This window comes from Dromiciops gliroides, chromosome 2 (genome assembly GCF_019393635.1).
Source record: "Dromiciops gliroides isolate mDroGli1 chromosome 2, mDroGli1.pri, whole genome shotgun sequence".
In the NCBI taxonomy this organism is placed as follows: Eukaryota; Metazoa; Chordata; class Mammalia; order Microbiotheria; family Microbiotheriidae; genus Dromiciops; species Dromiciops gliroides.
The window spans coordinates 34827849-34854667 of NC_057862.1; the positions used below are offsets into that span (position 1 = coordinate 34827849).

The following is a 26819-nucleotide window of genomic DNA, read 5'->3' on the forward strand; positions in this document are numbered from 1 at the left end:
AGCACCAAACCAAGGACACTGGCCACCCCAGTGACTCACTGCCTTCTAGCTGATGATGCCTTTGTACCCCTGGAGACAGAATCTTCCCTTATGACCCAGTTGCTCCTTGCCCAAGAGGCCTCCAGGAGACCCCCTGGAAATGGTCTTGAACCTCAAGTTACCCAGACCGGCCCAAAAGAGTGGACCTAATGATTTACAAGCTAATCCACATCTGTATGTTTTTAAAAGTCTGATACTAAAACTGCAGAGACATATCTAATCCCTTCTTTTCTTTTTCCAGATTTGCAAAAGCAAAGCTAAAGAGTCCCAACAGTATTATCACAGCTTGGCCGTCCGGCAGAGTCTGGCCATTCATTTCAACATCCAGCAGGACTGTGGCCACTTCCTGGCAGAAGTCCCTGTCCGTCTTCTTCCCTGGGAAGATCCCAATGCACCTGAGGAGGAAGATGATGAAGAGGAGGAGGAGGGGGACACCGTGCCGCAGACACAGACGTGCCGGCCTTGGGCCGAGTCGTCCCAGAAGAGCAGCTCCGACAGCCAGGAGGCCCCAGTAAGCAGCGCAGCCATGTGGTGGTCATCACCCGGGAGGTTCCCTACCTCACCGTGGCCGACTTCGTACGGGAATCTCTCCGCCCAGCCACGGAAAAAGTCCGGATACATACGAGCGGCAAGTGTGCCTGCTTCTCCTGCAGCTGTGCGCCGGCCCCTCGAGCACCTCAAACCCTACCACGTCACTCACTGTGACCTGCGGCTGGAGAACCTTCTCCTCATTCAGTGCAAGGCCAGCAGAGGCGCCCGGAAGGGCGAGCCTGGCCCGACCGCTGCTGGTCCGGCCAGGCTCATTGTGAGTAACTTCTCCCAGGCCAAGCAGAAGAGCCACCTAGTAGACCCAGAGGGGCTCCGCGACCAGTCCCCGCCTCGCCCCGAGAATCATCACGGCCACGCAGTACAAGAAATGTGATGAGTTCCAGACCGGCATCTTGATCTATGAGATGCTGCACCTGCCCAACCCCTTTGACAGAGAACCCCGAGCTGAAGGAGAAGGAGTACACGCGGGCCGACCTCCCCCGCATCCCTGCCGCTCCCCCTACTCCCGGGGCTGCAGCAGCTGGCCAGCTGCCTCCTCAACCCCAACCCTTCGGAGCGCATCCTCATCATCTGACGCCAAAGGTATCCTCCAGTGTCTTCTCTGGGGCCCCCGTGAGGACCTCTTCCAGACGCTCCACGGGCTGGCCAGCCCCAGCCAGAGAATGCCGTCCTCCAGAACTGGCTGGACATCAAGCGCACCCTGCTCATGATCAAGTTCCGCGGAGAAGTCTTTGGACAGAGAGTGCGGCGTCAGCCTCGAAGACTGGCTTTGCGCTCAGTATCTGGCCTTCGCCACCACAGACTCCGTGGGGTGCATCGTGAGCAATCCTCCAGCACTGCTAGGGCGCACAGGGTTTGCTTCCTCTCAGCAGCTCCTGGTCTTCCCTGAGCCCATCCGTGTTCCGCCTTCCCTCAGAAAGTGGCCTCACCACGGCACAACAACCAAAAGGAAAGGAAAGGAAGGCTGGCGGCTTGTTCCCATCCCTGAGAAGACGAGGTCCGTAGGGCAAGATCCCTTCCAGCCCTCGATACCATGGGGAGCAAAGTCGGTCTGGAATTTTCTAGAAATCCCTCAGCAAGGCTATGCCGTTGTCTTCCACTTGAATCTCTCCCAGCCTAATGTTTCTAGAAGAATAGATGAAGTGAAAGAAAAAAAACATCCCTGAAAGAGCAGTTTCCTTGGGTCTGAATGCAGTGAGCTGCGTTGCAATTCCCCCTTAGTTCTGGAAGGTCCCTGACTGACTTTCAGCATGACCCATTTTAAATAGCAATACACCAAGTTAACTGGTTCCCATTATCCTCCAGTAAACTCTCCAGCAGGTGATCTTCCTGTTTCTTATTGAAATATCTATTTGCTATCATACCCCACACCCTGGTGTGGCCTTAGCCAGGGCCACATGGTAGATGCAGATGGTGGGGGTGGGTCCCAGCCAGGTAAGCCTCAGCCCTTGTTCTTCCTTCACCTACCCCAAAGCCTATGTCCTGTACAGGGGACAAGCGCAGCCCCTTCCCCTCCCCATCCCTTCCCTATTGCTGCCCCCCTCCCACACCTCAGTGGCCACTTGTAGGCCTGAGGAGGAAAGTCGGTTTGTCTGCTTTTTGGCTGGATGCCTTCCCTTAGGTGGAACTGACCGACCCTTCATGTGGGTGTGGCTGCTCTTGCCACCCTCCGGGCCAGGAGGGGGCACAGAGTTTCCAGCACTGTTTTTGATTAGCATCAGGTTTGGCAGCCCCACTCACCGTGCCCTGATCATAGTTGTTCCCTGTGGCAGTGATTGGCTCGCTTCCTCCAGTCAGCAGCTTGACCCCCCCCTCCCCACGGAGGGACCGTCAGCCAGTGGGGAGGGGAGCCGGTAGCCCCGGCAGGTGCCAGGCAGGCAGAGGAGGGCAGAGAACCACCCAATGGCGGCCTCTGACCTCCCCCCGGACTGGCCTCAGAGCCTCCACAAGTGGCCCCACTCTCAGTATTACTAGGTTCCAAATCATGTCTGAAATCACTCCGAAGGAAGGACGGGTGCCCGGAGCGCCTGGGATGTGCTGAAGGCTGGGTGTCGCCGCGCTGGCAGCCTTCTTTCAGAGCCTCGTGCTTCTCTCGGATGGATCTATGTGCAATTCTTGTGTGTATTTTTTAAGCTGTATATGACAGTGTTTACGTTGCAGCCTCACCTGAAGCAAGACCCCCCAGAACCCCTGCCCTCCCTCTCCTGGCACATATTGAGCTTCAGATAAGAGTGCTTTTTACATACGTGTGCATGTCTGTATGTTTTATTTCGTTCCAAACTGTGAGTAATCCGTTTACTTCAGCCTTGAAAACAAAATAGCCACTTTGACCACGTGTGCATGCTGGGAGCAGAGATGAGGCCCGCTGGGTGCTGGGCTCCCCCATGCAGGGAAGGCCCCCCGAGTGCCCTTGGGCTGAGCCCAGGGGGATGGGGCCCAGATCGATTTGTAGTATTAGATAGCACATTAGTGGCCTTGGAAATATTTCTAAACTTGGGTGATTTTTTTTAAGCCTTTCATTTGATTCACCGGTGTTTGCGAGTGATCAGGAAAGGAGAAGGAGAATGTATTTTATTGCAATGTTACCTTTTTAAAAAAAAAAAAAAAAGAGATGTTCAAGGGATTTGGTTGATGGTGTGCCTCCTTCCAACGTGTGTCAGTCATCTCTCCTAGAAGGGGGGGCGGGCATCAGTGTGGCTGTCGTGTGCTGGCCACCTGTGTCAGAATGAACCATGGCCCTGGCGCAGCCCCAGAGTCTGGAGCTGTAAGTCGGGGTAGATTGGCCCTAGCGCACCTGTGCTCCTGAAGGCTGCTTCCAGTCCTCCTGCCCTACCTGCTGACCTGCAGCTTGTTCATTTACAGGCCCATCCCTCCTGGCTTCATCACACACTGTCCGGGCTATTCCAGGGGGCATGTGTGCTGGGCCACCTGACCATTCACACTAAGGAGACATTCGTTCTCGGTGTCACGCGCTTTGTAGAGTTTTATGTTCAGTGCACCTGGTCCCTGACCCTTTGTTGACCCTTCACTTTCTCGTTTCCTTTCTGTTGTTGCATATGATGACTTGGATTCTAGCCTTCATTCCCGCAGAGCGTCTCATCACCAGAATGTTGGCCAACCCAGGAGACCCTTCTGGCCCCTGTGGCGATGAAGAGCCTGAGCCAAGGCATTGCAGGCTGGGGCCTGCGTGGAGGAGGGGGCCCCGGGGATGAGCTCACAGACCCCTGAAGTACCAAGGAGCACGGCGCTGTCTCTGCCCATCTCCTGCCCCACGTGGGTTGCAATCGCTGTTTGTTGTGGGTTGTTGGGGTTTGTTTCACTTTTTCGGGGTGGGGGCAGTTCGCTCTTCTTTCAAGGGACAAATGCAGACAGATATGAGAATCCCCAGAGATGATCTCCTCTGGACAGTGCCTTGGTTGGGGAAGAAAAGAACCCATCCAGTGATCTTGCAAGAGTGTAATTCCAAAATAAAGTATTCCATCATCTCCATAATTGTGGCAAATATTTCAAATGTGTTGGAGTTGCAGTGAGCATCTTCAATTCCTTCCTCGCCTGCTCTCGGCCACAGACAGACACTGGGGGTTGGGTTGTGAGCAACAAAGCCCTTTCAGTTTTCTAAAGTAATGACTACAGTGTGCAGTCGACAGTATTGATTGGAAATAGAGATTTCTTTTTTTTATTTTCCATTGGAATACTTTAACTCTCCTCTACAGACACTTCCATCTATATCAAGAGAATTGAAAAATCAAGCAGCCTTTTGGACACCATTAAAAGCAGCACTTTGATAAAGCTAGAGAGAGAAGGCCCAATCTCCAGCCTGTTTGGGTCAGCAGGAGAGTGGGACCAGGGCTAGAGCCACCTGGACCCAGGGATGGGATTTATGACGCAGTGAGTGCCTTGTTGGAATTAAAGGCTGCTCCACCAAAATCCAGAGAAGGCTTAAGCAGCCTTTCAAATAGCTGTGAACTCGGGCTCCAAGAGCTAAGGGTGCTAACAGCTTCTCTGGTAAGAAAGGGAGAAATGGAAATCTGTGGAACCCAACCAGGAGATAAGGTCACTGTGAGGGGGCTTCATTAGAATTCAAAGCTCTGTTCTCTGGCTTCCGAAGATGAAACTGGTGGGTCTGGAGGAACCTCAGGCCTCACAGTTATCAAACTGATTGACGCAGGGGGGAGGGGAAGCATCAAACACATTAAATAGAGTTTAGGAAGATAAATTTCTGTTCAGAAGGAATGAGGTGAATCCAGTTTTGCTTCCATGCTCCAAACGAGTTGGCAGTCTTGGTATTGTAAGCCCAGAGACGTCTCTGCGGGGAGATATTAAAAGAAGTGCCGCCCAGGAATCAGTTAGCAAGAATCTGGTTGGAAAGTCCCTGGCTCTAAAGAACTTCCAAAGGGCCTTGGGGTCAGTGAGAAGGGCAGCAACAGGCTTCCCAGACTGAGCCTTAGGGGATCTGATGCTGGGAAATCATTTGCAAACAGGCCTTAGAGAAACCTTCCTTCTTCCCAGGCCTCCTCAGAGCTGATATTCCGCTCAAACTGTCTTTAAATGAGTTAGCAAGAGATAAAGAGGCAAGCAAATGATCTGCAAAATATAGACCCAACTGCAAGAAACATGGCGGGTTTGCCATCTTGGTATTTTAAAGGATCCTAAGCCCGAGTGGAGGGACCTTCCTTCCCCTTGCTAATGGATAGTTGCTTCCTGTATGTGGTCACGGAGGGAGAAACTGAGGCTTCCCAGGCTGAGTGATTTTCCCAGGGTCCCACGCCTAGCAAAGCAGCGGTACAAGCCCCGAGAGTGAGGAGAGCGGTGGGCTTTCCCTAAGTGACAGGTCTTACTTAGGAAGTGTCCAAGGCAGAATCTGAATTCAGAGCCTCTGGAAGGGGCCAGCACTGCTATCCTGCCCCACCACTTGGGCTCAGCTTAAGGAGTAATTAACTGTTCCACTTCCTCCCTAACTGGGCTGTTCATTTTACCTCATTCGAGTTCATTCTCTTCAAGTCCCCAAGTGATCTGCAGCCTTGAATTCGAATTGCTGCTCTTAATTGTGCACTGAAATCCAGCTGGCTGCTCTCAGCAGCCCCTGGGGGATGTGGGCAGGCCCCAGAATGGGAGGGAGGGCCCAGCGGCATTGCCCAGGCCTGGGGGAGGGAAGGTACCAAAGAGGAGGACCCCAGTTCACCCAGATGCTTAAGGCAAAGCTTCTGCCAAAGCTGATGCTGGAGGAGGGGAATTGACAGATATTCCACCTCCATCCTTAGAAGAGATTTTTTATTGCCTTTTTTTTTTTAATCACAAAGTCATGTGTTAGGAAAGAGATGAAAAACCACCACCACCCTCTCTCCCTCCCCCCCTCAAAACCCACTGGGCTGAATGTAAGGTTCCAAGGAGCTGGAGCTCTCCTCTCCCCCCCTCCCCTCCCCTTTCAGGAGTTGTTCCACGGGGCTGAGCTTGTGAAGAACAGCCCGTCTCTTTGACACTGTATTTGAAGGATTTTTTTTTCTTTTTAATGATGGTTTCAGTAGGTGGTGTTTTAAAGAATTCTTGGGAGATTTCTTTAATGGATTGTGAATGTTTTTATAAACCTTCCTGCAGAGGTGTTTACCACTCATCATTACCATCCTAGTTACTAAGTGCCCAGAAGGAGAGAGGGGCTCGCCAGCTGCCTTGCCCTCGTGCCCAGGCCTGTTTGAAATGAAACTCAGTGTGCTACTCCAGCGCTGAAGAAGGGTTCTCCATCCCCGCCGCCTACAACGCTCTCAGCCTTCCCACGGCTGGGCGCTGGGCCTCTGAGGACAGCCTCCATGCTGTGGGCCGGCCTCTTCACATCCATCCCACCCTCTGTATTTTTTTAATCCAAGGTGGTTTCAGGGATTCAGAGGATGTTGGAAATTTTTTTACATAGAAGAAATATATAGACATATATAGATATATATTACTATGAACTTTATTGTATTTCAAAAAAATCCACTTTGCCCTTCTTGTGTGTATGTGTGTGTTTGTGTGAGGGGAGGAGAGGGGAGGATTGGTGTGTGTGTGCTCACACACAGCACATTTGCTTGAATGTTGACCTACCCAAAGGTTTCAGGGTAGACTCTTTGAAAGGACAACTCACCGTTCATTCAGACACGAGGAGGTGTCCCTTGCCTTGCCAATTTCAGAAGGTTCTCTGTCTAAAAGTGTGTAGAATTCTCTGTTGTTGCCACGCAGGGCACTGGGGCTCTAAGATCACCTGATAAAAGTGACTCTGGCTCTCTCTGGATTTTTGTCCTTGGAATTTTCTTTCCAGTGACTTCCAAGCCTGCCCCTTTGCTCTGTGGAAGCTTTCTGTCCAGAAAGCTTGTCTCAGTTGCTTTATCTGAAGCTTCATCTCTCTGGTCACCCATTTTATAGATATATAAACTAAACCTCCATCATTGGGGGGGCACTTCTATGCTCTGGTTTGCTGTGGTACTTTGCTGTGGACGCTGTGGCATTCATGTTACTGTGTAAATAAACTTGTTTTATTACACTGACATCAGGTGTGTGGAGTTGTTATCCTTGCCAAAGCATCCTTCCCTTTCACACTTCTATGGTGGGGAGGGGGTGGTCGGTCTGCAGAAGGGATCATTCCCCAAGGATGCATCAAGCTGGCTCGAGGCTCTTCGTTAATTTCTGGGGTGTCTGGAAGGCAGAGAGCTGGATTCTTCCAGACCACTCAGGGAGACCTGGCCTTGGAACAAGAAGAATTGTAAAAGACATTCAGTCTGTGGCACCCAAGGACAGCTACCATATGTTTGCTCCAGTTCCTTCTTAGGGAATTCTCTGCCCTGGGTCACAGAATATCAACTAGGAGAGATTAGAGGTTGAATCCAATCCCTTCCTAGGGATTGGAAATAGAGGGGAAGTATCTTGCCCATGGTCACACAGGTCTAGAATCCTAGACTGAGAAAACCAGTCCACTGACTAGCATTTATGCACCACCAGGTGTGTGTCAGGCACTGTGTAACTACTAGGGATAACAAACAAACAAACAAAAAATCCCCTGCTCTCAAGGAGGGGAGATGTGGTTTTGCCTTTGAATGAAGGATCTGGGCAAAAGCCCAGGCTCCACTGCTTTCCCCCTCTATCCAGTGATGGACGTTGAACAAGATGAACGTGGGATCACACATGGAGACCTGGAAGGGACCCCAGAAGCCATCTAGGGCCCTCCCCTCATTTTACAGACCATAAATCAGGCTCAGGGAGGAGAGCAGAGTTACCCAAGGTCACACACACACACAAAGTATCAGAAGCTGGATTTGAACTCAGGTCCTTTCTGGTTCCGACATCCTAGGATTGTGTTTTTCCAAGGGTGAAAGACATTCATCTCCATTCTAAGTCTTGCATTTTCTCCTTCATCCCCTCCTTAGCCCTTAAGTCCTAGTACTAGAAAGAGAAATTACAGCGAATTAATAGCAGGCTTTGTGTGTGATAGAATTCTTTCCAGCTCTCCTTGGTGCTGAAGTTTTGGGCACGTGCTGCTGGTGCCCTCTGGTGGCCAGCCTATCTAACTTCAGGCCTTCATCAGCCGCTGAATCCAATGCAGGGTCCGTACTAAGGCGAATGGGATCAGACTCCAGGCCCCTCCCCCTCACAGCTGTGTGTCCTTGAGCATGTCCCTTCCCCTCTGGATCTTGGTTCCCTCTCAAATCAGGAGGTTGAGTTCATTGATCTCTCAGCTCCCTCACCTCTCCCTGCAATGCTGTGACCTCGGTCCTGTTGGATTTCTGTAGACTCGCTGCATGCGCCCATAGGCTGTAGACCAGGGAAGGACTCGAGATGTAGCCCCCTCATATTACGGTAAAGGAAACTGAGGTACAACACGGGCAAGGGCTACCCAAGGTAGTAAGTGACAGAGGCAGATCTGACTACGAGGACCCAATGAGATAATGATTTTAAAATGCTTAGCACAGTGCCTGGAACAAAGTAAGCATTATGTAAACTTTAGCTATTATCAAGAACCCAGGGTTCATTCCACTGAGCCGCACTAACGTACATGCATTTACAGCCACCTACGGTTCCACATGCCAGCAACACTGCAGCAGGGTCTGCCTTTTTTAGCTCCGTTCTTCACTGACAATCACCCCCATCGTTGTCAGTTGTTCTGTTTTCCCTAAATAAAGACTTCCTGTTGGACCCTAATCCTCTGCTGTTTCAGAGAGCACTCAGCATACCTGTGTTTCCAAAAATTTCATGAGGAATCATCATGTTGCCACATTGGCTATATCTGTCATGGCTTTAAAATATAAGTGTGTGTGTATACATACATATACATGTATATATACACATATATGTGTGTGTGTGTGTGTATATATATATATATATCCCAAGTCTTTTTCACAATGACCAACACACAGTAGGCACTGAAATGCTTATTGAGCTGATTGGAGCTTTTCAGAGAGGGGCAAGTTCTCCAAGACTCCAAACTGGGACCACTTTGTGATATTCACACTATGGGTTAGAAGGGTGGGAGGCCTTTGTTTTTATCATTATAACCACGGATGTGCAAATAAGCCATCCTGGGGGGGGGGAGGGGTATAGAAACCACAACAACTCTGGTGTTGTTTGCTAGTGAGACTAAGCTTTCCCTTCTTAGCCATTGACGATTGCAAGCTGGCTGTTCAGGGAAGATAAGCCAGGCCACTAAAGAGAGAAGTAGGCAATTTGAGGGTAGGGACCCAGCAGAAATTGAGCCTAGCTAGAACTGAGTCAACAATCCAACAGTTTATTGGTCCAAATGACTGACTTGGGGATGCTGCAGAAACGCTGGCCAGCTGATTGGCTGTGACTGTTGGGGTTTCAGTAGTGGGATAGGTCGATTGATTTGGGGAGCAAAGATACATTGGGGCCCCCAGATTACACTGGTCTTACTTAACATCTCGATAATGATGGCATTTATATAGTGCCTTGGGGGTAGAAAGACCTTTACAAAGGCTATTTTATCTTTACAACCCTGAGAAGTAGGTGCTAATACCTTCCTCATTTCCCCATTGAAGAAATCAAGGCAGAAATCAAGGGTCACACAGCTAGTGTCTGAGGTAGGTTCGAACTAGTATCTTTTCTAATTTCAGACCCAATGCTCTATCCACTGGGCCACTAAGTTGCCTCTTACAAAAGTAGAGCAAATAACTGTGAATAAGCACAGGATTTAGAGCCAGAAAGGAAAAACCTATACACACACACACACACATATATATATATACATATATATAATAGATGATATGTACTATATTACATATAAGTATATTACAGTGTACTTTCCATTAAAGTACATATTACAACTATCATATAGTATATATACCATATATCATAGTACCATGTTATATAATATATAGTATATGTGTGTATATATATGTAATTATATAACATAGTGTCTTTATATATATATATATATATATCCTTATATTATTAGAGATTACATAGTTCCCACCTCTCATTTGACAGAGGAAGAATCCAAGAAAGAGACAGCGACTTGCCCCAAAGTCATACACCTAGTATATGGCAGGATTCACATCTGTGCGTTCTGACCCCAAATCCAGGGCCCTGCTGCCTATGGGAAGAGTGGTCAGTTGCTAGTGATGACAGCACACAATCTATAGTCTAGGCAGTACAGTGGAGAGTGCACTGGACTCAGAATGAGGAAGACTCATCTTTCTGAGTTCAAATCCAGCCTCAGACACTTACTAGTTGTGGGCCCTTAGGCAAGTCACTTTATCCCGTTTGCCTCAGTTTCCTCATCTGTCAAATGAGCTGGAGAAGGAAATGGCAAACCACTCCAGTAACTTAGCCAAGAAAGCCCCAGATGGGATCAGAAAGAGTTGGACACAACTGAAACAACTCAACAACAACAAAGCTTTACAAAGCTCTTTCCTCCTAACTCTGCAAAGTAGTTAGTGAAAATATTATTGTCCCCATTTTTCAGATGAGGAAAGTGAGGCTAAAGGAAGGTATATGACTTGCCCCCAGTCACACAGTTTGAGAGTGGCAGGATCTGGATTTGAACCCAAATCTTCTAACTCCAAGACGGATATACTTTTCACAACAAGCCTGTCAGCTGCTAAGCAGCCTGCCTCGTATCCAGTGGCACCAGGAGATTCCATCCCTGAAATGAGTAGGCTCCACCTCAGGGCTGTCCAGGTGAGAGTCAACAAGCCAAAACCAGCTCTGGGCTCTATTCGGTGGATGGGCTGCTGGGGCAACTTGAGAGCCCCTTTATCCTTCTGCTCTTTAGTGAGGCAGGAGAGAGAAATCCTATCCACGACCTCCCTGGAGCCTCAGAATCTGGTCCCTATTCAGTGAAGGACGAGGTCCTGTGAATTTCATTAAGCTGCTCATTACACGCCTGCCTGGGAGAGAGTCATTTTCCTCTTTCCCTGTCTGCTGCCCCCCACCATGATTGGTCATTGACATTTGATTCGGGCTGGATGCCGGGCACTCTCCCATTCCCATGAAGTCTGACACTGCTTCAGTGGAGTGACTGCTTTTAACCTCAGCCACCTAGAGTCTATTAATTTCATACCTGGAATTAGTGGGCTTGCGGTAGCTCTTTGAGAGCCCGGGGAAGCTCATCTCAATCTACTTTAGAAGGTTCACAATCCCTTCTGCCTTCCCTCCGAGGCCAAGCAAATTATACCTCCTTTCAAATAAGCCTTCACTACATGCTAGAATGTAGCTATACATGTGGAAGAAACCGCCTTGCTGCCCAATGAGCTGGGACTCTCAGCTGACAGTTTAGAAATTGTCATTAAGAGCTGCTCCAGGCAATTGCTGCTAACACTGAAAATACTCGATTCTCTATGAGGGTACAAGGCTGCAGCTGCCAAGACCAGATTCTCTGAAATGGACAAAGCCCAGAAAAGATTCAGGCTGCCTGCCCTACCTTATTTCCATGCCCCAGCCCATCCCTCCCAGAATCGGGGTTCCAGGTTCAAGGTCTGCCTCTGTCCATTGATGGGCTACTGGCTGCCCATCTATGGGCAGTTCTGGGTGTGATGAGCAAAACGATGTGTATTCAGGAGATCTGGATTCAAAACCATCCCAGCTCCACTGCTCACTTGCCATAGCATCTTGGGCTTAGCACAGTGTTTATAAAATGTTGATTGATAAATTGGGCAAGGTCACATTCTCATCTCTGTTCCTCAGTTTCCTGCGTGTCTTATGTAAGACAGAGATAACAATACTCACCCTCCCAATACCCCTCAGAGGTATCGTGATGATACAATGAGATAATATATTGTCAGTAAAGTACTATATAAAGAGAAGCTATTTCTATTTCTCATCCATTCAACAGACATATATTGAGTGCCTGCCTCATGCAAGGTATTATGTTCAGTACGAAAGGGCAAAATATTTGACTTAATCTCACTCTATCTTTATCATGATCTGCCCATAAAATAATGAAAATATTTGCATGTTGTCTCCCCCATTCGATTGTAAGCTCTTTGAGGGCAGGGACCGGCTTTTGCCTCTTTTTGCATTCCCTGCACTTAGCATGGTACCTGGCATATAGTAGGTGTTTAATGAAGGTTTATTGATTGATTGGTAAATATGATTTTCCCTAGTTTATGGATGAAGAAACTGAGGTTCAGAGATGAAGTGATATGCAAGTGTCACATCTAGTTAGTAGTAAATCTAAGAGTCAAACCGAGGTCCCCTACCTTTAAATCCAAGGCTCTTTCCACTACATTGTGCTACACATCTCATCCCCACCTCCTGTAAAATAATTCTAGCTTCCCTTGGAGTAGACCTTAGTCTCCAAAGCAAGAAGGGTTTACTCTACCCATTCCACAGTGGGACAACTGATGCTTAGAGATGAAATGATTTAACCAAGGTATCACAGCTTTTACTTGGCAAAGCTCAGACTCAAACCCAAAGTTTTCTGCTCCCAAGTCTTTGCTTATTCTCTGATGGTGAAGGTTGAGCCCCTAGGCAAGAAAAGGGAAAGAAAGAGGACCAAAGACAGAACTCCCCATTCTTCCCACTAAAACCCCCAGTGACCCTTCACTAGCCTTCCCAATTATTTGGGAACATTTCTAAAAAACAAGCTCTTCTTCACCCCTCCCTGATACCCCACCCTTCCCCAGACTCATTTCTCTTCCAGACTTCTGTTTCTATTATTTGTGCTATCAATCTTCCAGTCCCTCAGACTTGAAACTTCAGTTATCTTTCGGGGCAGCTAGGTTGCGCAGTGGATAAAGTACCAGCCCTGGATTCAGGAGTACCTGAGTTCAAATCCGGCCCCAGACACTTACCACTTGCTAGCTGTGTGACCCTGGGCAAGTCACTTAACCCCAATTGCCTCACAAAAAAACAAACAAAAAAAAAAACACAAAACAAAAAAAAAAACCTTCAGTTTTCTTTCAGTCAATCAACAATTATCTATGAAGCACCTGCTACATGCTAGGTGCTGGAAATACAAAGAAAGGAATGAAATGGTCCCTGCTCTCAAGAAGCTTAGATTCTATAGGGGAAGACAACATAGGCTGTACACAAAATACCTACAAAGTAACTGCAGTGGAGGGGAGGAAGCATGAGCCACTGGAATGGGAATCGTTGATTCTTCCCTCCTTATCATTCCCCGATACCCATTTGGTCAACAAATCTCATCAATCCCTCCTTGAAAATGTCTCTCCTGGGGCAGCTAGATGGCACAGTGGATAGAGCACGGGCCCTGGAGTCAGGAGTACCTGAGTTCAAATCAGGCCTCAGACACTTAACACTTACTAGCTGTGTGACCCTGGGCAAGTCACTTAACCCCAACTGCCTCACTAAAAAAAACAAAAAAACAAAAAAACAAAAAAGAAAAAAAGAAAATGTCTCTCCTATCCATCTCTTCCTTTCCATTCCTCCTTAGAAAACCGGTGCAGCAGAATGAAAAGAGGACCGATTTATAGTCAAGAAGACTTGGGCTCAAACTTTGCCTGTGGGGGCAGCTAGGTGGTGCAGTGGATAGAGCACCGGCCCTGGATTCAGGAAGACCTGAGTTCAAATCCGACCTCAGACATTTGACACTTACTAGCTGTGTGACCCTGGGCAAGTCACTTAACCCTCATTGCTCCACAAAAACAAAAACAAATAAACAAAAACCTACAGGGCAAATCTTCTGGTCTAGGTGAAAAGCTGTCCAGGGAGCAGGGAGTGAGAGCCAGAACACACTCTCCAGGTTCCCAACCGCTCCACACACCCCACCCTATCATCCTGCCTCCTCAGAGACTGTTTGATTGTCTGAGCCAGGGTCGATAAGCAAGCACATCCTGTCCAGAGATATGAGCTACAGAATAACTTTGTGCTGTTGTCTTCTCTCCCCATCTAGTTTGTGGGTGCTTGGGAGAGGGAACAGCTTGGCTGAAGCACACGGTAGATTCCGTTTAATTCCACCAACATTTATTTAGCACCTCCTACATGCTGAGCACTGTGCTTTGTAGAAATACAAAGACACAAGTATAACAGCCCCTCCCTTCACGGAGCTTGCATTCTAACGGGAGGAAATAACATGACATAGGAAAATGGATACAAGACATACGGCACAATTTGTTCCAAACAGAACGAGAAGTCCAGAGCACACAATGGAAGAGGAGGGTGAGGTGAGAGGGGATTCACAGGGATGGGCCTGACCCACGTGTGCACAAGGGTGTGGGGAGGGGCCACCCAGGAAGGAAGCTCTGGCCTCAGAATCACAGGGCAGTGAATCATCATACCCCTTCCCCAAAGCAATGGTCATTAGAAATCCCTGAATAGGGGGTGAAAAGTGGGTCACGGGTGGGCAGAAGGGCAGAGGTTGAGTCCTACCTAGATGACCAGGCAGTGGGTGGGAAAGACCTGGGCTGTGTGAGTACCACCCCACAGCTCACTCCAGTGCTGAGTGAGAGATTATGCTTGAAGGGAATATTATGGGAGAAGACTAGGAAACTAAACTGGGATTGTGGAGGCCTTAAATGCCAGGAGCGGGAGACGATCTGTGTTTTGGAGACGGCAATGGGGAACCAGTGAGCGTTGTTGAGTAGAGAAGTGACTGATCAGGACTCTGCCCTGGGAAGGTGATTTTTTACAGTTTGTGAAGGATGGAGTAGAGGACAGAGAAGATGGAGGCCAGACTGTTGGGAGGCTGTGACAACAGTCCAGGCGAGGTGTTCTGAGGCCCTACACAAGGGCAGAAGCAATGAGAAAGGGAAGAAGGATGGCTGTGAGACAATCAGCAGAATCAGGTAACAACGTGGGCTGTGGGGAGTGAGGGACCAGGCAGAATCGATCGGGAGCCTGGGTAACTAGGAAGATGTGGGAAGAGGGAAGCTGGGAGGACAGGCAGGTCTGGGAGGAGATCATGTTGCTGGTGGGGGGTTCTAAGTGCTGGCAACAAAAAAAATGTTTCTCTGAACAAGCGGATAATGTTGAGGAAGAGGAAGATCCTTCTAGTTTTACTGCCCCTACACACACACACACACACACATATGCACATGTGCACAAGTGCACAAATACACATACAAACATACACAGAAACATACACACAATACATATTCACAAATACATACACAGAAACACACATGTATATACAAAAACATACATATATAGACATACACACATACTACAATACACATATACACATATATGTACACACAATACACAAGCACATACACATACCAACATACCAACACACATGCATATACACACAACACATAAACACACGTGTACACAGTGCACATGGATACACATGCAATGCACATGCATGTACACACATAAACCTACATATACGCACAAGTGCACCTATACACAAACACACACACAGAAGATTCCATTTGATTTTAGCTTCTCATCCCATCCAGCCCCAGGCCCTGTCCTCTCTTAACTGCCTTGACTTCGGGGTCTTGGGTAGTGCTGTCCTGACATGAGCCTCCCCAGAGACGGGCCTTTTGAGACCCAAAGGACCCCAGCCTGCCTCCACTGGCTCCCACTACCCAGCCCAGCCCCCACCCAATGCTCGGAACAGCTTCCCCAGAGCGCTGAGCTCCATGCCCTCCTGTTTTGTGTTCCAGGCTCACATGTCTGTGGACGGGGCTGCCTTTCTCCGCTGCCAATGGGGCCTGCAGGGCAGCTGAGAGCTAGTGGACAGCAAAGCCAGTCCCGGAATTCCTGTAAGCAGAGGAAGGAAATAAAATGATCTTGAGATGAACCAGCTCCTCTCATCTCAAAGAGCAGGAGTCCGTCTCAAACATGTTTTTGACTTCAGGCCCACTTTATTCCTACAGTCCCTTTACACAAATACTTCATAACTGATTTCCTGGTGTGGGTACCCCCTCCACCAATGCAGATTGCAGCCCCTCCATGCCTTAATAGACTATCAAGACCAAACTAATACTGCTCTGGGGAAGGGGGTCTCCACCTCCATCCAGGCTACTCCAGAGGTCATAGGGTTTGGAGCCAGAAGGGACCTAAGAGATCATGCTGTCCAACTCTCTTACTTTACAGCTGAAGGAATCGAAGGCCCCGCCCAAGAGGGGAGAGGCCTGGCCCAAGATCACACAATAGTATATGGAGAGCACCATCCTCTGATCCCAAAGCCAGGAAGATTCCTACTGCACCATGCCCAGGCTGTAGATAGAGCCTGTATCCGAATCAGTTCGTTTGGCCAGACCGACTAGAGGTTGGCCTTCAAGAAGCCAAGGTTACCACCAGGTGCCATGGTATGCACCATAGTGAGGAGCCAGAAGAGGAGGAGGGGAAGAGGATGGGGAGGAAGAGAGGGGAGGAAGGGAGGAGGAAGAGAGAGAGAAAGAGGATGGGGAAGAAGAGAGGGGAGGAGGAAGGGAGGAGGATGGGGAGGAAGAGGGAGGAAGAGGAGCAGGACAAAGCAGGACTTCCATGGAGGACAACGTCTCTCTCCCAGAGCCCTTATCCTTTCTTATGAGAAACTAATCCATCCAGTGAGGAATAGCTGAGCAGATCCTGTAACATGAATGTAATAAGACATGATGTAAAAAAGAATGGATGAGGGGCAGCTAGGTGGCACAGTGGATAGAGCACTGGCCCTGGATTCAGGAGGACCTGAGTTCAAATCTGGCCTCAGACACTTAACACTTACTAGCTGTGTGACCCTGGATTTTGAGCTGAGCTGGATTTTGGCAAGCCCTGGGTCTTCTGACTTATACATTGAAGGATCATGGCAATATAGATTTTTATCTAGAAGGGGCCGGAGGGACCATCTGGAAAGAACCATGGCTCTAGAACCAAGGGACCTGCATTCACATTCTACCCCCTCTGTTGTCCTCAACAGCCCTGACAACTACTGCTTGTGTGACCTTGGGAAAGTCTCAGCCTCAGTTTCCTCCACTGTAAAATAAAGGAGCAGACGGCCTCTGAGGTCCCTTCAGGCTTTAATCAATGATCCCATGATCCTGTAATAATCTAATCCACATTCTTTGTATTATTGTGCTACATGAGATTGAAGATCTGTGGCATTTCTAAAGTGCTCTTGGTGGGCTTGTCTCATCTGATCCTCACAGCCACCCTGGGAGGGAGGAGCTATTATCTCCATTTTACAGTGGAAGAAACTGAGGCCAACAAGCTAAGTGACTTTCTGGCAGTCACACGAGCAGTAAGTGTCTGGGGCCGACTTGAACTCGGCTCTTCTCGACTCTGTCCCCAGAACCATCAGGCCGCCTCCTCCCGTCTTATTGGCTTGGGTTCATCATGTCAGTCCGCCCATCTATCCTGGTCTGATTGGGTCCCCACTGGTGGGGGCCTTTGATTATGCTGCTGTTTTTGCTGAATTTCTTCTCTACCTGGAGAAATTCTCGGAGCCATCTCCAATCCCACCTGAGCAGGTCCCATCTCCCTACCTCCCCCTCCCCCTCCCCACCCCCCCACCTCCCAATAAGGCCGCAAAACCCGGCTCTAGCAGCATCCAAGCGCATTCTCGTCCTCCTTCCTTTTGATTGGCACGGAGCATCGGGAGCCTGTAATGCTTGGACCAATCAGAAAATAGTTGCTAGGCAGGCCCGAGGCAGATCCTGCGGTTGTCTTGTTTCATTTTGCCCTAAGCATCCCTGCGGTGGGGGAGCCCAGATATCCACTAGAGCCTAGTGACCGCTGGGTCGCTCTCCCCTGCTTCGGTCAGCCTGGCAGAACGGGGCGGGGGAGGGAGGGTGTTTTGTCACCATAACGGCTATTATCATGAGTCTGAGGGGAAGCTAGTTTGGACTTTCATAATCTGGGGTTTAGATCACGTTCCCCAGGTTATAGCAACGTTTCTATAGAAACCAAAGGATTTTTTGTTTTTCCTGATGCATTTTGCTTCATTTAGGGAGGCAGCGGCGAGGTACGCCCGATAGGAAGAGGACAGGCTGGAATGTCAGAAGAACCGGGTAACAGTCCGGTTGGGACACTCACCCCCTGGATGGTCCTGAGCAATACACACCTCTCTGAACCTCAGTTTCCTCCCCCGTAAAATGGGGGTGCTAACGCTTGTCCTACCGAACTCACAGGCTTGCCGTGAGAGAAGCGCTTTGTAACTTCGGAGAGATGTAATGTTTGGGAGGTCACTGATCTTGGGGTCACAGACCTGGGGCTGAAAAGGAACCCAGAAGTCATTTTACAAATGAGGAAAGTGGGGCCCCCCTGCTGAGGAGATTAAGCCATTTGACCTTGTGTGAAGCAATTCGACCTTGGTGAAAGTCAGAAGTGGAATTTGAACTCACGACCTCCAGTTCCTAATCCATCGCTCTTTTCACTAGGCCACATAATCTTCCTCAATCACAGGGGTCATGTGACCTGAACTGGGACCCCTGGTTCTGGTCCATGCAAGTACAGACAGGACTTTGAATGTCTTTGGGCCTCCATTTCTTCATCTGTAAAGTGATATGGTTGGAGAAGACAATTTCTTTTTTTCCCATATAAATATTTTATTATTTTCCAGTTATATGTAGAGATAGTTTTCAACATTTGTTTTTATAAGATTTTTTGGATCCAAATTTTTCTCCCTCCCTTCCCTCCCCAAGACAGCAAGTAATCTGATATCGGTTACATATGTACAATCACATTAAACAGATTTCTGCATTAGTCATGTAATGAGAGCAGAATCAGAGCAAAAAGGAAAAACCTCAAAAAAGAAAAACAACAGCAACAAAACCAATAGAAATAATACGGTTCCATCTGCATCCAGATTCAACAGTTCTTTTTTTTTTTTTTCTGGATTTGGAGAGCATTTTTCATCATGAGTCCCCCAAAACTATCTTGGACCATTGTGCTGCTGAGAAGAATCAAGTCTATCACAGTTGATCAACACAGGAGGAGACAATTCCTAAAGTCTCTGTCAACTCTCGGTCAGAATAATAATGATGATGTGTTGTCATGGAAGCTGTTGAGGTTTTCTGATGTAACACACCTGTTGCTGTTGTTCAATTGTTTTTCAGTCTTGTCCATAACAGTCTCCTTGACCCTCTGGGGTTTTCTTGGCAGAGATCCTGGAGGGGTTTGCCATTTCCTTCCCTAGCTCGTTTTACAGATGAGGAAACTGAGGCAAACAGAGTTAAATGACTTGCCCAGGGGCATACAGTCAGTGTCTGAGGCCAGATTTGAATTTAGGAAGATGTGTCTTCCTGACTCCAGGCCTGGTACTCTATGCACTGTGGTGCCACCTCACTGTCCAAAGTCAGTAAGACTTGAGTTCAAATTCAGCCTCAGACACTTACTAGCTGTGGAACCCTGCTCATGTCACTTAACCTTCCCTCCCCCTTTTTTTTGCTTCCTCTCCTCAACTGTAAAATGGGAATAACAGCACCTACCTCCCAGGGCTACTGTGAGGATCAGATGAGATAATAATATTTGTAAAGTGCTTAACTCAGTGCCCAGCATACAGTAGATATTTAATAAATGCTTATTCTATTCCATGAGATCACACGGAGGAGACACCCCCACTCCCAATCTAGCCATCCTTTAGGAAGGTGTGTGGTGAAGCATGACTCTCAGGGAAAAACCTACCAACTCCCAGCTACCCCTTCCTCCTCCTGCTACCTGACCTGTTACCTTATTAATTCTCTCCTTTGGTTCAAAAGCAATCAAGGGGTATGATCTGATTACTCCTCATCAATTACTAAAAATGCAAAATCTCTTTCATTAATGAATCAGGAGCACCAAGCCTTTACCAAGGTTTAGAAAAACCAGAAAAACCTCTTTTCCCTCAAGCTGTCTCTCCTCTCTGTCTCAGATTCCAGCCTCATAGACTTAGGCAAACTTCAGTGTTTCTGGACAGATCATTTATTAACAGTAACAAAAAATACAAAGCCACGGGTAAATATTTCAGCAGCATACCAGCTGGGAGAAAGGTCACAGCCAGAGTCCATTTTCATCAATGGCTGACCCCTGGAGACGGAGCCTAACAACTCAGCCTTCCCCAGGGCTCCCCTCTGAATGTCCTCTCTGAAGAATGAGCATTCAGCTTGACTCTCCCCAAAATGTCTTTTTGCAGACTCTCTCCAAAACGACAGTTAATTTTCCAATTAGTAAAATTGAAGGTTCATTCTCTTGTGTATTTTTTACATAAGAGAGGGAATAGAATCTTTGGGACTGACATTGAAACTCTCCCGAGGAAAGAAGTTAGTTTAATCATCTCAGTGCCCCACAGAGACCCTCTCAAAGATGATAGGTAACTGGCAGGGCCCCAAATCTATCTCTTCTCTTTTAGACAGCTAAATGGTGCAATGGATTGAGTTTGGGGCCTGGAGTTAGGAAGACCTGACTTCAAATACAGCCTTGGACACTTACTAGTCACTTAATTTCCATTTGCCTCAGTTTTCCTCATCTGTAAAATGGGGGTAATAATAGCACCTACCTCCCAGGGTTGTTGTGAGGATCCAATGAAATATTTGTAAAGCACTTAGCACCGTGCCTGGCACATAGTGAGTGCTTTATAAATGTTAGCTATTATCATTAAAAGGTCAGTAACAATTGTTAAAGTCTCTACGAGAAGGAATGTTTAGACTGGGGTTACAATAAAGTACAGTATTACATGAAAAGTACATCAGAGAGGTGCCAACAAAACATCACATGGAGTCTGAGGGGAAAGACTCTTTACTGAGTTGGCAGTAATCAAGGAAGGCTTCCTGGAGGAGGCAGCATTTGAGATCGACTCTAAAGTCTAAGTTTTTAACCTTTTGTGTCCTGGACCCCTCTGGCAGAATGGTGAAGCCCTTCTCAGAGTCACATTTTTAAATGCATAAAATAAAACATAGAATTATGAAGGAAACCAATTCTGTTCAAATACAGTTACAAAAATATTTTAAAGCCACAAGTTCACAGACTTCAGGCCCTGAAGGATGGGCAAGGCTTCAGTCAGGTGGGAAGAGCCTGGGGAGGCAGAAAAGGTGAGGCCAGTGTTTGGGACTTGGGTTATGTGCTGAGGGCGAGCATCCTCAGGGAGTGATCAAGTCTCAGCCTTGGGGATGATGCAAATTAGTCGGGATCCTGTGGACCTAAGTTGCATCCTTTGACCTCAGGTACACAAAAGGGGGAAGAGCTGTGGCCCAGGAGCAGAGCACAGGTTTCCTACACATCTTGTCCATAGTCTGTTGATGTGCCATAGAGTAGTCCTGATCTCTGTGGGGATTTGGGGGACAACAAAGAGTTGGAATAGTCAGGGGGGTGGGTTCACGGAGAAGGTAGGATCTGAGCTCAGCTTTAAAGGATAGAGAGCTAGGGGCAGCTAGGTGGCACAGTGGATAAAGCACCGGTCCTGGATTCAGGATGACCTGAGTTCAAATCTAGTCTCAGACACTTGACATTTACTAGCTGTGTGACCTTGAGCAAGTCACTTAACCCTCATTGCCTGTCCCCCCAAAAAAGGATAGAGAGCTAACTTAGATCTTTGCACTGGCAGAGAAAGGGCATTCAAGGCCCATTAGAAAAGAACTGGTGGTTTCTCTCCTGCACTAACCCCTGGGCTTATGGCTGTAGATAAATGGAAGGGACCTTAGAAGCCATCTGACCTAACCTCTTTATTTTATTGAAGATGAAACTGAAGCCCCAACATGGGAAATGACTTACCCAAGGTCACACTGGTAGTACATGACAAAGCTTTGATTTAAACCCTAGATCTCTGGCTCCAAATACAGCATCCTTCCCCTTTGTAAAATTTTTATACTTAAAAAATTTGAGTATAATTTCTCTTTCTAAAACTTCTTATAATTAAAAATCCCAGCATCCTTTCTTTTTATATAAAAAAATTATACTTAAGAAAATCCCCACATCCTTTCTACAGCAGAACCTCAGACAACGATCGTTTCAGCCATGTTACTGTTTTTATTCTATTGGCCATGTTTCCCTCTTGACCACTGAACGTCTCTCCCTTGTTATCTCCTTTTTCTTTGTGTAAACAATGTTTTGTGGTTGTAGTTATGGAAATTCCAGTTTATCTTGAAGGGTTAGCGCCCAGATCTTGGATGTATCTTGCGGCTGTCATGAAGGGACTTTATCTTTCTATCATCTCTTGTTGGATTTTTGTTAGTACTCAAAACTCTGCTGCTTCCCGTGAATGCCTTTGGTCCAAACTTGTCTAAGAGGAAGAAAGCAAACACTTAATAGGAGAGCCTGGTAAGAGGCAGCTTGGGAGAAAGGGCACTGGACTTAGAATCAGAGGACCTGGGTTCAAATCTCACCTCCACCACTACCTGTGTGACCTTGGACGAGTCAACTTTTCGGGGACTCAGTCTATAAAAAGATGACCACAGAGTTCTCTTCCAGCTCCAGATTCTGATCCTGTAACAACAATTCACCTTTGTTGAACACAGCCCATGAGCAAGGCTCTGTGTCTGGGATTCAGAGACAAAAATAAAAGGAATGAGGAAGACATATGATATGATACCCCCGCTCCCTCATACATGGGGCACCAAAATAGCTTCCCAGGTTTGAGGAACCCTCCAAATCCACAGCCATTCAAAAGCATAGCTCAAGAGGTCCCAGTGATGAACCAGAGAGTATAACTGATTTCCCCAGGTCACACAGCAAATAGATGGTGGCTTTGGATCTTAGCCCAGGTCTTCAGACAAATCCTACTGCTTTTGCCCCTGTGCCACTCTCTGAAATATGCCTGTGGTAGCCTTCTCCTAAGCACAAAGTGATCATGAATGGATGCTGGACTGGGAAGATAATCAGTCACCAATTCAGTAAAACCCCAGTGTGATGCACCAAATGAGCAGCTTGGTGGATAGAGCACTGGCCAGGAGTCAGGAAGGCCTTAGTTCAAATCCAACCTCAGACACTTACTAGCTGTGTGACCCTGGGCAAGTCACTTAACCCTCATTGCCCAAACCCCTCCCCCCCCAAAATGTGACCTCCCTCTGGAGAGCAGCCCATTTCACTCTGAGATTACTTTACCTGTTAGAAAGCTTCTCTTTCAGGCAGCTAGGTGGCGCAGTGGATAAAGCACTGGTCCTGGATTCAGGAGGACCTGAGTTCAAGTCCAACCTCAGACACTTGACACTTACTAGCTGTGTGACCCTGGGCAAGTCACTTAACCCTCATTGCCCAACAAAAACAAACAAACAAACAAAAAAGAAAGGTCTTTCTATGAAGCTGAAATTCATCTCCCTGTAACAGCCCCTCCCCACACACCCAAGTGGCTCTGGGTGACAGACCAGAGCAAGCCTCCTCCTTCCATCCAATGGTGACTCAAAGACTTAGAGAGTGATAATGTCTCCCCTTGGGCACGGCTTCTCCAAGGCCAGTCTCCCCAGTAGCTGGGGAAGGGAAAGCCCGGGGCAATTCAATTTTTCAAGTATAAAGCACCTACTGTGTGCCAGGCTGGCACTGTTCTAGGCACAAGGAATAGGAAAAAACCAACATGAAACACTCCCTGTTCTCAGGCAGCTGCTGTTTGTATCACTGGCCCATAGGAGGTCCTCCACAAGACCTTGGTTTTGATGGTGACGGTGGTAATGTGGCCCTGCCCACCTCGTTCCTTTTGGAAACCTGGCCCCATCACTCTCTGTTCTAAGCCAGGGCTGCCTCCACTCTACTCCCCCCCCCCCCATGCAGTGGTCACTGCCCTTCTCTGCCCATATCCACATCTTGACATTATAATGAGCTTCCTCAAGGCATCTGAAGCCTCTGCAGAAGAGTTCATCCATCCTCCTTCTCTGCCTGTCATCTCCCTCAGCCTCAGGTAGGCATTGGCTAGCCCTTTGCCACTGCTCTCTGGAATGATTTGTTACTCTAATCGGAAAGGCAGGGCTGCTGAGCTGGAGGGGCAGGGAGGTAGCAGATGATGCTGTTAATAGTCCTAACAAGTGCCCCAGCCTCTCTCTGCCTCTCTCTCCCTCTCTCTCTCTTCCTCTCTCTCTCTCTCTCCCTCTCCCTCTCCCTCTCTCTCTCTCTCTCTCTCTCTCTCTCTCTCTCTCTCTCTCTCTCTCTCTCTCTCTCTCTCTCTCTCTCTCTCTCTCTCTCCCTGTTTCTATGTGTGTGTCTCTGTCTCTCTCTTCCTCCTTCTCCTCCTCCTCCTTCTCCCACTCTTCCTCCTCCTGCTCTTCCTCCTCTTCTGGGCTAGAGTTCTAGGCTGATATCCATTGTATTGTAACCACAGAGCTGAATGTCTGGAAAGAGTGGAGAACAGAGAACGTGGCTGGACTCTTTATGGTGGCACAGTAGGGCTCTGGAGGTCTGGTGCTCCAGGGAGCCTCCCTATCTGTGTTTGTGTTCCCTTGTGTCCCTGAAAATGTCCACCTGAAGTCCTGACCACAGAGAACATTGGAGGTCTGGACAATGATGACTCTTTCATTTAGTCTATCTGTATCAATGAATGAACAAGCACTGAAATGTTGGGCTAAGTGCTGAGGATACGAGGAGAAACTGACTAGACATTTCCTGTTCCCAAGAAGCTCACACTCTAGTTAGGGGAGAGAGCAAGTAGAAAAGAGTTAGCTGTAGGGATGAACAAAAGGCTCCAAGTTTCCAAGGTGTAGCAATGGTATGAATGGCAAGGACCAGAGTCCTTAGGGGGCATCAGCAGATCAAATGAAAGTGCCCAGAGTCACAGGTCTGACAGTAAGTCCCAGAGGACTTTAGGATGCAGCAGCAGGGAGGTCTCATGGTCCTCCATATCACTGGAAGATGAATGAATAGTGACTCCCAGATTGTGCAAGTGTTATGAACAACCACACGACTCTTCCCCTGCCCCCCCCCACTCAGAAGGAGGGGGTCCATACTTGGAGAGGGAGTGAAGGAAAGCTAGAGGAGATGGCACCCTTGCTAGAGGTTCTCACCACCTGATCCCCCTCCCCAGAAGAGGTCTGACCTACTCACCCAGCACTCTGCTGCATGCTGGAGGAACTGCTTGTCCCTTTTCAAGTCCTTCCCTGATCTCTCTCCTGGGTCATGGGTTCTGGAAGTCTTGGCAGTTTTGAAATCCCCTCCTGAACAGCCTCAGTGTCATTCCCCACTCCTAGGCAAGCGCAGGATCTACTGTGAATTTTTTGCTCCTAAAAGGAATTCCCCAGACAAAAATGAGGCAGGACTGGGTGGCAGAGGCAAACTGCACTAAATGGGGCTTGGGAAATCACACTTTCCCACAGTGAAGGACAATTGGGCAGGAGCAGGGACCAACCTCCCTTCCAGTGTGACCAGGGCCGGCTCTGGGCTGGATGGTGGAATTGGCAAGATTTTACCTCTGGCACCCATCTCCTCCCCTTTCTTCTGCCACCCTCCCTCATCCCTGGCACCTAGCCTGTCTGCCACATTCAGTCAAACTTTCGTTCATAATCAACTACTGGGGTCAGAAAACTATTTAATAAATGTAGCTCCACCAAAGATGGGGGCTAATGATGGTCACAGGGGCTGCCACTCCCAGAAGTGTATCTCTCCTCTCAATTCCCTTCTTCGCTCTCTTCTTCTTGCCCTCCCTCCCTCCTTCCTTTCTTTACTTCTTTCCTTCCTTCTCTTCCTTCTTTTCTTCCTGTCTACCTATCTTCCTTCCCTTCCTCCCTTCTTTCCTTCCTTCCTTTCTTCCTTCCCACCTTTCTTCTTTTCTTCCTTTCTTCCTTCCTTCCTTCTTTCCTCCCTTCCTGCCTGCACCTCCTAACCTTCTTGGCCCCTGAACCTTTTCTGGGCCCCTGGATTCAGGGAATTGGCATACCCATTCCCACCATCACTGCCCATTCAAATCTACAATCTGCTTCCTCTTCCTCTTTTGAAAGAAAAGATGGTGTGATGATAAAGAGTTCTTAGCTTCAGGAAGAGCTGCTTTTGAATCCAGCCTCAGACAGTTATTAGCTGTGGTACCCTGGGGCACAACATCTTTCCAAGCCTCAGTTTCACCATCTGCAAAAACATAGCACCTACCTCAAAGAGTTGTCATGATATCATGTGAAAATATATGTAAACAGGAGCTATTATTATTACTGTTATTTCTATCCTGTACACTGCCTCTGCATTCTCTAGATTATAAAAGTGGATTTTCTATGGTTTATTCATAAGGCTAAAGGGACTATACAAATTCCAAAAGACGAAGCTCATTAAATGGCTTTTAGAAAACACCTCATCCCAAATTGGATGACGCCTAAGCTTTCCAAGTTAATCTTTTCTTAATTAAATTTGATTTTTTCAATTATCAAGCATTTAATTTCTCCCTTCTCCTCACCCTTGGTTGGGGGGGAGGGGGAGGGACACACCTTGTGATGAACAAGCATAGTCAGGCAAGCAAAACAAATCCCCACATTGTCTATGTCCAAAAATGCATGTGTGGTTCTGTATATCAGTCCATCACCTCTCTGCCAGGAGGTGTGTGGTATTCTTCATCAGGGGTCCTCTGGAATCATGGAGGATCACTGGGTCTATCAGCATTCTCCAGTCTTTCAAAGCTACTTCTTTATACATTGTTGCTGTTATTGTAAACCTTGTTCTCCTAGTGTGCTCATGTCACTCTGCCTCTGTTCACACAAGTCTTCCCAGGTTTCTCTGAAGCCATCTCTTCATTTCTTACAGCAAAATCATATTTCGTTACACTCATAGACCATGATTTGTTCAGCCATTCCCCAAGGGATGGGCATCCCCCTGGTTTCCAGTTCTTTTTGCCACCACAAAGAGAACTGTTCTAAATATTCTTGTGTATATCAAAACTTTTAGATGGTGATGGGCTATTATTGTGTTATAAGAAATGACAAGCAGGATGATTTCAGAAAGGTTTAGGAAGACTTGTATGAATTGATGTATAGTGAAGTGAGCAGAACCAA

At 47.8% G+C, this 26819-nt stretch overlaps 1 protein-coding gene and 1 long non-coding RNA gene across 2 annotated transcripts in view; one reads left to right on the forward strand and one right to left on the reverse strand.

The window, feature by feature from the left end:
- Positions 1-7103, forward strand: part of PEAK1 (pseudopodium enriched atypical kinase 1) — a 277961-nt gene extending 270858 nt beyond the window's left edge. The window contains 10 exon segments of the mRNA XM_043982397.1: positions 281-545; positions 548-630; positions 633-704; positions 707-913; positions 915-1019; positions 1021-1094; positions 1096-1156; positions 1158-1245; positions 1248-1306; positions 1308-7103. Coding sequence (XP_043838332.1) covers positions 281-545; positions 548-630; positions 633-704; positions 707-913; positions 915-1019; positions 1021-1094; positions 1096-1156; positions 1158-1245; positions 1248-1306; positions 1308-1754 — 1461 coding nt within the window. The 3' untranslated portion in view covers positions 1755-7103.
- Positions 7104-20591: 13488 nt separating this feature from the next.
- Positions 20592-25098, reverse strand: LOC122743973. The gene is made up of 3 exons (XR_006355037.1): positions 24895-25098; positions 22254-22353; positions 20592-22150 (listed from the first exon to the last, which is right to left on the reverse strand). It is a non-coding gene; the product is annotated as an uncharacterized LOC122743973 (long non-coding RNA).
- Positions 25099-26819: the final 1721 nt, after the last annotated feature.